The sequence below is a fragment of the Microtus ochrogaster genome, linkage group LG5 (genome assembly GCF_000317375.1).
Source record: "Microtus ochrogaster isolate Prairie Vole_2 linkage group LG5, MicOch1.0, whole genome shotgun sequence".
Classification (NCBI taxonomy): Eukaryota; Metazoa; Chordata; class Mammalia; order Rodentia; family Cricetidae; genus Microtus; species Microtus ochrogaster.
The window spans coordinates 22,014,259-22,025,143 of NC_022031.1; the positions used below are offsets into that span (position 1 = coordinate 22,014,259).

General features: G+C 42.3%; 2 protein-coding genes across 2 annotated transcripts in view; both read left to right on the forward strand.

Annotated features, from left to right (window-relative positions):
- LOC113457748 (ubiquitin carboxyl-terminal hydrolase 45-like) overlaps positions 1–3,024 on the forward strand; it is a 29,115-nt gene extending 26,091 nt beyond the window's left edge. The window contains exon 7 of the mRNA XM_026786808.1: positions 2,890–3,024. Within this exon, the coding sequence (XP_026642609.1) occupies positions 2,890–3,024 (135 nt within the window). The remainder of the gene's footprint in view (positions 1–2,889) is intronic.
- Positions 3,025–10,786: 7,762 nt separating this feature from the next.
- LOC101988935 (ubiquitin carboxyl-terminal hydrolase 45) overlaps positions 10,787–10,885 on the forward strand; it is a 25,415-nt gene continuing 25,316 nt past the window's right edge. Inside the window, exon 1 of the mRNA XM_026786819.1 lies at positions 10,787–10,865. The gene's annotated coding sequence lies outside the window, so the exon portion shown is untranslated. The remainder of the gene's footprint in view (positions 10,866–10,885) is intronic.

Below are 10,885 nucleotides of genomic sequence, written 5' to 3' on the forward strand. Positions count from 1 at the left end.
TGTGCCACCACCGCCTGGCCAGGTTTAAAGTATTTTTATTAATAGCTTAGTTATTTGGTGTGTCTGTATATGTGCCATGACACAGGTGCGGGTCAGAGGGTAACTTGTGGGATTCGCTCCTTTCCAGTGTGGCTTCTGAGGATTGAGTTCAGGCCATTGGGCCTGATGGCGGTGCCTTCACCTGCCACGCAGCCTTGTCACGGGCTCTTCTTGGAAAGGGAGTTGAAGGCTAGTCTGATGCTGGGATTTTAAGCTAATGAGAAAGGAGGAGAATAACAAGAAGAACAATCACTGGCATTCAGAAGCTGGCCTAAAATACCCAAAGTCAGACCATGTTATTCACACAGTCAGGAACCTCGTGCTAGGTCTCCGAGACTGGGACAAAAAAGAACAAAGTAAGGCCATTTTGTAATTTATCTATCAAGTTTACTCTGCCATTTAGAAACCCCAATACCCAGCTGGGTAGTAGTGGTGCACACCTTTAATCCTAGCACTTGGGAGGCAGAGGCAGGCGGATCTCTGTGAGTTCAAGGCCAGCCTGGTCTAAAAGAGCTAGTTCCAGGACAGGCTCAATAGCTACAGCAAAACCCTGTCTCGAAAAAACAAACCAAAAAGAAAGAAAGGAAGGAAGGAAGGAAGGAAGGAAGGAAGGAAGGAAGGAAGGAAGGAAGGAAGGAAGAAAGAAAGGAAGGAAGAAAGAGAAAAGAAAACCCAATACGTAATACCCACGTTGGGTAACATGAGAGTAAATGGCAGCCACTGTAGCAGGCCTACCTCAGTCCTCTCTAGCTCTCTCTCTGTGGACTGGACTGAGATAGTCAGTGGTAGAATTCCTGTCTGCTGTTGGCATCTGTGCCAGAGTTAACCAAAGTCCAAAGTTGTATAGGTATACACCTATACCACCCCTACTGACACACTCGTCATAGTGAGAACTTCTACTCAGGACAATAAGTAGTGGGCTTACTTTATTTAATTGTATGTATATTTTGGATGGCTTTGTGCCAGAAAGGGCTGACACTAGTAGCCAGAAGTAGTTATGGAGAGCTAGTGTAGTGTTTGTGTTTGTAGTACCAGGCAATTAGGCTGAAGCAAGTTCCAGCAGTTCAAGGCAGTTTAGGCAGCATGCTGAGACCCTGTGTTTATCTTAAAAATAAATAACAAAAGGCACAGGGTGTGATTGCTCCTGTACGGGATTCTAGGTACTTCGGAGGCTAAGGTACAGGTGTGCTTGGGAGCTGAGCAAGACTTCAGAACTGATTTTTTTTTTTTTAAGACAGGGCTGGGTATATAGCTCAAAGGTGAGTGAGTGCTTGCTTAGCATATGTTCAGTCTCTAACACCACACAAATAAAATAGAAAAGTAATTGCTTTTATGTATGTGCACGTGATGCAAGTAGTTACAGGAAGACAGTGTGTGGTTCACAGCTAGCTTGTGAGAGCAGTTTAGGAAGTGTGGTCCAGTGTTCTGGATCACACCTCCCAGGAGGCCGAGAGGGATTAACAAGAGAGCAAAGCTTGGTGGGGGGAAAAGACCTAAAATGGGTTAGTCCTTAACACAGTTGCTATTTACTGAGCTTTGTATCTCCTTTAAAAGAAGAAGTAACATACCATTCTGTCATGTAATTCCCCATCCCTTCCTTTATTAGTAAAAGGGGGAAAGTATTAGAATTTTAAAAAATGAAATAAAAGGAGGAGGACATGACTTCTCCTAAAGTATGGAGAAGAATTTTGTAAGGGAGAATGCAGACAGAGTCCAGGCTGATCATGACCAACAGACTAAACCAGACCTTGAGGTGGGGAGGGAGAGCAGGAGAGGAGCTGCTGACTAAGGTGGCTTAACCAAGAGGTGAAGAGCTACAGGAAGTGGAAACCCAGCCCCTGGGAGGGAGAGGTTTAGGGTAAGGGGTGGAGTGAGAAGTGCCAGGAGGAGGCACAGGTACTGAGTGGTGCTGGGAGAGCCAGGAGGAGGCACAGGTGCTGAGTGGTGCTGGGAGAGCCAGTAGGAGGCGCAGGAGTGGTGCTGGGAAAGCTGGCCAGCATCCTGTTTGATATGTTGTTGATAGGCACCTCAGTTAGCCATTTGTCCCTAACAAATGAGACCCAACAGTAAAGTGAAGTTCTAGTAAACATAATTTGTGCTTATTTGTGAATTTGTACAAATACCAAGCAGATTTATAATTTTGCTTGTAGAAAAATTTGCAGGTCGAAACAACTAAGGATTGATGATTTCACCAGGCTTCTGATTAAGTAAAAGGCAGAAGATATTGAAAATACTGGTTTTTTTTGTTTTGTTTTTTTAAGCAAGGCATTGTTATCAACCTGGGGATCACAACTTGTGTTCCATATCAGGTCCAACTAGTTGTCCTTCTGAATACACCAACTGAGAAAGAGCCAAGTGAAAATGGAGAGGAGGAAAAAAAGAGTTATTCAGTGTGACCACATTTGGGAAGAAGGACCAAAGAGTCCAGCAAACCCTTAACTCATCGTTGGGGTTCTGAGGTTAGGAAAGTGTAAAAAGAAGACCTAGGATGCTCAACGGCTTCAGTCCCATCCTGTTAAGTGGTCTGGCAAGGAATTAGAACTGTGTAAAATCAGTTTTCCCATCTGGCTGGCACAGGTCCTGTTTCCCAGCATGAGATTACGGGGAAATTCCTAGTTCTTTGGGGTCCATTGTTCCAACTGCAATATGGTCAGATTGAGTGACTCAGTCTCTTACAGCATTTAGTCCTATTTTCTCTTTTTAAATATTTTATAGATGAAGGACTAAAAGTTAATACACTTGAGACAATTTAGTTACTATCAGTTGAATAAAGTATAGCTTTAAGATTCTTGGTAATATTTTGTTTTAAAATTATGTATTTCTGACAAAGCATTGATCATGTTTTCAAAGGATCCGTTGGTGGTGGAACTTTCAAGCCCTGGACCATTGACTTCAGCCTTGTTCCTGTTTCTTCACAGCATGAAGGAGGCGGAAAAAGGACCCCTTTCTCCTAAAGTTCTTTTCAATCAACTTTGCCAGAAGTGAGTGTGTCTGTATTCTTAATATGAACAATGAGGTCATAAAGTTCTGATGCGTTCCCACTTAACAAGGGTTTTATTCCCGCTCTGTTGTTTTGGTTGCTGCCCAGACTGACAAGACAAAGAAGCAACATCTGTTAGCCACATCTGTGTGCTTTATGCACATGTTCACCATCCTCTTTAGAAGTGAGTGTTCATCCCCATTTGATATGTTTTAGGAAACAGAGACTCAGAACTTAGGTAGCACCTCTAGTATGGGGGGTAACAAAACGGAGAATCAAATGAAGTGTGTTCTGACTCAAGTCTATGATAAAATGTTATGTATATCTGTATCTCCTAGGAAGTTACAGCCTTTTTTGTGGTTTGGCAAGGAGAGTTGCTTGTGCTACCTGGACAAGCTGTTTCTGGGGTGGAACTAAGTGGTCAGGCTGGGGAACTAAATGGGTCAAGCAATTCTTCATAGCTTGGGGCTATAGCTGAAAGTTTTCTGTGTTCCGAAGGACTCACTGGCTGATTCTCTCCCGCCTACTGCTCCCTGCAGCTGGCTATAAAATAATCATTTAGAGGCTTAATAGTAATTATAATTGCTTGGCTAACTCTACATATAAATCAGGCCATTTCTAATAATCTGTGTATTCTGTGTGACTTTGTGGTGTTACCTGTTCTCTAGTACATCTTGTTCCAGCAGCTTGTCAGCTTCTTCCTCGGTCCTCCTGCTTTACCTACATCTCCGCTTGGATTTCCTGCCTAGCTATAGTCTGCCCTGCCATAGGCCAAAGCAACACATATTCACAGCACACAGAATATGCTATCATGGGGCTACTGCTCAACTGTAAAATCTAGAAACAGTAGCATCACAAATATTAGTTTCTTGTGTTGGTGCCTCCCATGTGCCAGGCAAAGTTCACCTCCAAGCTACATTCTCAGACCCTTAGCTTCTTTATTTTAAAGATGGACTTGGAGGCAAATAGATCTTATGTGATTTCTCCAGGTACTAGCATTTGCTTAAAAGTAAAATCTTCATATGCCTGGAAGTGAAAAGATGCCATAAAGGACTTACCTAAGTTGATGTTTGTAAGAAAAATAAGGCAGAGAAGCAGACGACTGCTTTATTGAGACAGTGATGGGCCTGACCTCAGCCTTTCCACAGGATGAAAGTTAAGCTCATTTGGAAAGGCTGAGGCACATACTGCTAATGCCATCAATCGAGAATAAGACCACTACCACAATTTTTTTTTTTTTTTGGTATTTTGAGACAGGGTTTCTCTGTGGCTTTGGTGCCTGCCCTGGAACTAGCTCTGTAGACCAGGTTGGTCTCGAACTCACAGAGATCCGCCTGCCTCTGCCTCCCGAGTGCTGGGATTAAAGGCGTGCGCCACCACCGCCCGGCTCACTACCACGATTTTTTGAGCCAAATTTTAAGCAATTTTAATTAAATACTGGCCAGGATAATAGACTCTGGCTCCTAGAAAATGGCTACAAGTCACATTTTGCAGAGGCTTATAAAGGCAAACCCATAAGATACCATATTTCCCATAATCAGGAGCAAGCATAAATCCTAACATACTTCTTCCCTGTCACCCACAACCACGCAGGGGCAAGCATACATTCTGACGTACATCCTGCCTGTACACTTTCTGCCTACATACGATCAAGCACATCCAGTGCAGTTTGGTCAAACAAACTTGTTTAGGGGAGTGAAAACATGTGTCTTGTTATCTTGCATAAACAGCCCCCAGCATTTCAGGAAGTATATGTCCTTAAGGGGCTTACAGGTTAGAAGTATTTTTGTTTTATAGCCCTCTTAGGCACAGTAATTAAAACTTAAAACATCTGTGCATACATGCATGTATGTATCTACCAGGAACTTACAGCATTTTTGAGGTTTTGTTATGGGAACCCGCCAGAAATGAACACTCAGATACAGTTTATAGCCAGTTAAGTCTTTATTCTTGCTGGCTGGGACTACACTCATGTATTCAGGACCTCAGTATGGCACCACACATTTAGACCAAGGGGATTTTAAAGGCACAAACCATGTTCTGGCTCGCTTGGCAGCTGCAGGGAGGGCTTTGTCAGAGAAGCAGCAGTTTAACAGAAGCTAAGTGGTTAGCTAGAGGGGGTTCTGCACAAGAAACTAAGCTAAATTAGCCAGGGCATCTTGACCATGGGTTCCTAGAATAGAGTTGGGATTCTCCATCAAGGAGATCAAATTCTAGTTAAACCTGACTTGGCCTCAGCAAGACTACAAGATGGAGGAGCCTTTGTGGTGTCTTGCCCTGTCACAGTTTGGCAAGGTGAGTTGCTTACTACTTGGACATACTGTTTCTGGAGGTGGATCTGAACTGAATGGTCAGTCTGGGGCTAAGCAATTTTTTTTGGCTTGGAACCCGATACAGCCTGATGTAGTTCCTCATGACCCAACATATCCCAATTCTGGAAGAGTAAAAAGAAAAAGGGGAAGAGTCATAGCTTTGGGGCAGCTGCTTCCTACTAGAAGAGGACTGTGATCTCAGTGGTAGAAGGGTACATTAAGGTTGCTTCCAGGTTGGATAAGGGCTAGTCAGTTACCTCTGGGCAGTAAAAGCTAGTATAGTAGCCTTTGTTGGAGGGACTTGGTGAGACAGCTTGGGAGCCAAGTGGGTACAATTTGTTTCTGGTCCTATACAGTCTGCCTCTCTGATCGCTAGAGCTGGGAAACTTCAGCCTGGCTAACTTGAGCTTGTGAGACCTTGAGATGTGGAGTGAAATTGTAGGGGAGTCTTTTTGATTATGGAAAGGTGAAGCGGGGAAACATTTATGGCCTATTCATTCTCTCTGCTTCCCCAAGGACTGGGGCCAGTAAGACAGGTGGAATTTCCAGGGGATTTGGAGACAGGTTGGGTAGTCAAGAGAGAAAGTCAAGGCCATTGCCTGTCTGTGTGGAGGAGAGCAAGCAAAGGATTGATCTCAGAGAGTAGTGTTGTGAACTGTGTGCCCTCTTTCTTGTGGTTGCGAAGGCCTCAGCCCATCCTGGAAAGGTATCTGCAAATGCTAGTAAATATCTGTGTCCCCCGACCAGGAGCCCATGGTGAAACCTAACTGCTAGTCTAGGGAAGGTAACTGAACTCTCATTTGGTGAGATGGAGACTGCGGAGGGCAGAGTTGGGATTAGCATTTGTCTTTTGGTCAGACTCACAGGACTAGGTTAGTCTTTTTAGGAATAATCCGTCAGAGGATGAGTGGTAATGAACTGCGGGGGAAGGAAAGAAGGGTGACTCAGGGAGTGCAGACAGCTAGGGTGTCAGCCCTCAGGGAGGCTCCAGTTATTGGGAAAAGAGCGTCTGTGTGGACAAGATGGCTCTGGGGATGAGGTCTTGTTGTCATAGAATCAGGGTGTGACAGGGCGGACTTTGTCGGCCTTGCTACTGAGAAAAGAGAGAACTCATTTGTCTTCTTCGTGTCCACTGCAGTGGAGAATGGCTGCTTGGGTGGGAAGGGGAGCTGCTTCAAGGAGTTCCTGTATTTAAAAGGGAGTTAATAATTGGGATGAAGGTTGGGTGCATTCAGAGAGGCTTGGGGATATGTGTCCTGTGCACATACGTGCACGTGTGTGTGAGTGTGTGTGCATACGCATGTGTGCTCGCATGTGTCTGTGTGTGTGTGCGTGTTTGTGTGTGGTTTGGCAGGGTGAGTTGCTTATGCTACCAGTGCATATTGTCTCTTCAGGTGGAACTAAACAGGCTAGGACTAAGCATTGTTTGTGTATTTTTGACAGGGTCTTACTATGTAGCCCTGACTGTCCTGGAACTCCTTCTGTAGACCAGACTGACCTCTAACTCACAGAGAATCCACTGGCCTCCGTGTCCCTAGTACTGGGATTAAAGGTGTGGGCCATCAATCCTGGCTTGCTAAACAATTCTTTATAGCTCAGGGCTATTGCCAAAGACAACCTGACACAATTCCTCATGACCTGAGGCTATTACCCAATACTGCTAAAATAGTCACTCATTTCTTTTTCTGAAATGATGGGATGATTATATGTCAGGTTAGTGTATGTAACATTAAAACTGGTCCTCTTCTCCTGGACCTAATAAACTAGTTCGGTCCAGTTACTGACGTGTGAAGGAAGCAAATTCCTTAAGTAGAGACTTGCATTTTATAGTATTTACAGACTTCACGATTTTGTTTAAACTTAAACGAGCCCCAAATGTAGAGGGTTTGCTATGCTTCAGTAATTCGGCACACACCGTTTCTTTGCTCCGTGAAGGCCAGAAAAGACTGTGAGAAGCTTAGAGATCTGACTGCTGCGTAAAGTTAGAGTTTTAGGGCATCGCAGGCTTTACAAATTTGTTATAATTCTGTCCAAAATAGCTTCATTTGTTTTCATGTTTCCTTCTTTTATTAAGAAGTCAAAAATATGTTGAAATAGTTGAGTACTCCTAGACAAAATCTCAGGTTCTTGTCGTCTTTTTCTTCAGGATTCACTACAGGGTTACACCTTTCACCTGAGATGCTTAGGGGTAGAAATGTTTTACACTTGGGTTTGTTCAGATTTTGGAACATTTTCATATATTATGAGCCCTCTTGAAGAAAGGGTTCAAGTACAAACACAAAGTTGACTTACGTTTTATATACCTTGCAAGCATAGCCTGCCAATAGGTTTATTAATTTTTTTAAATGATTTTTATTATGTATATGAGTGTTTGCCTGCATATATGCATGTGTGCCCCATGTGTGCCTGATGCCCGTGGAGGCCAGGAGAGAGAGAGAGCATCGGATCCCTCAGACCTCCAGTTGAGATGCTTGTGGGTCTTGGGATGTGGGGGCTGAGAAACAAACTCGGGGTTTACAGCAGCAAGTGCTCTTAATGCTGAGCATCTATTGGACATTCTTGGAATATTTAGGGCAACATTTTAGGCAGTTCTATAAAATGCATTTGAAGTGAAACTAATTCATACCCTTGCTATCTTTTCTCTAGACTTCTTCCTATGCTTGAATTTCTCAGTTCATAGGCTTACTTGGTATAGTTTTTTTCCTTTTTAATGTTCCCTCATTTTGTTTTCACTTCTTTCTTACCTCCTTGCGTCATCTGTTACTCCTATAGTTTCTTCCTCTTACATCTCCACTCCCTGCTTATTAATTTTAAATCTTAAGTTCCTCCCACATAACCCTCTAGCTGGCTTTGGAGGTAAGTTTCCTAGTGCAACATTTACTTTATGACCATGACTTGAGTGTGTGGTGTAAAGGCTCAGCTTTAGGTACTCAGGCTATCTTAGTCCTTTTGTGGCCTTGGAAACATTGTCCAGGGACTTTCTTTAAAGTTTAAGGAACTGTCCCTCATCCTTAGGCACCTTTCCAATGAATGTTCCTCTTATTTAATAGGCTGAATGTCTTCATATGTTAACCTTTTTAAAAGTAAGTTTAAAGGTACTTGATATTGGTACCTCAGATAGGATCCTTCAAAAATTTTATAAATTAATGTATTGCATTTTCCAGTTCTTAGTAGAATGAAAAGAAACCCCTAGGTTTATTCTTTTCAGTGATTATTTAGAAGGCAACAAACAGTTTATACATTATGGAGATGGAGATAGGCAGCTTCTTTGTTCAGAAATGATCTCCACCCTATGTGTCTGTCCGTTCTCAGGGCTAAGGGAGACTCTGGAAGGATTCCTGGTTCTGTCCTAGCTGATTTCACTAATGTTGCTCGATATTGACAGCACAGGTCTGTTATGTAATCTCTCCCTCTTGTGAAGCCAGCTGTAGAGGCTCAAGCAAGTCTGGGATCTGTTTCTAGCCTGAGTGTCTCTGACCTACTCCCACAAGCCTTCTCTAACATAACGATGCTATTTGCAGCTACTGAGCAAAAGACTAGCTGAACCGGTGTTTCCTCTTCTGTGGTAACTTCACTGCCAGCTCCCTTAGCTTTGTGGCAGGCACATCAGTGCACTGTAGGGTGGATGCTAATTATGAGACTCTGAGGAATACTATTTAAAGTACTAGATTCTGGGTCATAAAAGCCGGATTGGTATTTAGTGACATTTAACTTCTTCCTCTTCAGTCTTCTCAAGTAGAAAAATATAGTTCATTTTTACAAAGTCTTTAGCAGTGTTGTTTATATTAAATGAGATTACACACACACATCATAGTGAATTATTATAAATTTGTTTTTATATAAATTTTATATAATTTCAGGTGTTACATTAAGGTCTTTTATGCATTTTGTGTTGGTTTTTAGAGAGTGAAGGATGACATCTGGTTTTATTCTTTGCCATGTGGATACACACACACATCATAGTGAATTATTATAAATTTGTTTTTATATAAATTTTATATAATTTCAGGTGTTACGTTAAGGTCTTTTATGCATTTTGTGTTGGTTTTTAGAGAGTGAAGGATGACATCTGGTTTTATTCTTTGCCATGTGGATACAAAGTTTTCTCAGCACCGTTATTGTTGAAGTGGCTGTCTTCTCTCCAGCATAGGCCTTTGACACCCTTGTTGAAGTGTGTGTTTGTATCTGTGTTGTCTGTTCTTTTCTGTTGCTGCACATGACTGTTTTTGTGCCATTGCCTGCCGTATGGCTTTGTTACTATGGCTCTGTAGAACTGATTGAAATCAGGTATTGTGATCCCAGAACTGTTCTTTTGCAGACTTTAAGTTACCAAAATGAGCCAGGTGGTGGGGGTGCACGCCTTTAATCCCAGCACTCTGGAGGCAGAGGCAGATGGATCTCTGAGTTCGAGGCCAGCCTGGTCAACAAGAGCTAGTTCCAGGACAGGCTCCAAAGCTACAGAGAAACCCTGTCTCCAAAAAACCAAAAAAAAAGTTACCAAAATGAACTAAATATTTGCTATTGGTATCTCTGTGCATAGCACTTAACTTCCTCATTTAGTCACACAGGAGATCTAATTATTAACTCCTTAGAAGGAACATATTCACATAGTTATCAGTGTGAGATGTATAAGATACATTCTATAACTGTGTGACTGTATTTCTCCTAATATAAAAAGCAAATAATATTTATATTTAGATACAGAATGTATCTTAATCTTTTTAATCTTTGAGATAAAATGATAAATCACAGAGGCTTGGGTTGCTGTTTTTCTTGCTGACTGTATGACATTACATATTATTTTAATATCTCTTCTGATCCCTTTAGTTGTACCTTTTTGTTGGGACTAACAGGTCCTCAATAATGACATGGAGACTTACTATTAATTATAAAAGCTCAGCTGATTACTGAGACTTTTTATTAACTAGCTCTTAAAATAACCCCCTTTTTAAAAATCAATCTACTTTTTGTCTTGTGGCTTTATTACTCTTACTCTGTACCACTCAGGCTGCGTCCTCTCCACCTGTCTGGTGATGCCCTCCTTTTTCTTCCCAGCTTCCTATGTGCCTGAAAATCCTGCCTAGCTATTGGCCATTCACCTTTTTATTAAACGAATCAGAATGACACATCCTTACAGTGTACAAAAAAGATTATCCTACAACAGGTCGCTCACTGACAACTTGAGAACGCAGCACATCTCAGTGAGATTGTTGTTAGCGTGTGTAAAGCGGCTGTGTAAAGTACGTGTGTGACATGCCTGGTAAAGGTAAGTGCCTACCCAGTGGACTAGTTTGCACTGGAACACGAACAGCATCTTGTCTGTTTAATTGAAAAGCAGTAAACTGACCATTAATTTATTTCAAGGTGGTCTTAAGTAAGCTTGACGTGTCCGGTGATCTGTAAAATGACTGTTCCTTTTTTTTGCTTCTCTGTTTTAAAATCCTAGGGCTCCTCGGTTTAAAGGGTTCCAGCAACAGGACAGTCAGGAGCTGTTGCACCATTTGTTGGATGCAGTGAGGACAGAGGAGACAAAGGTCAGATTTCTTTTTTTTTT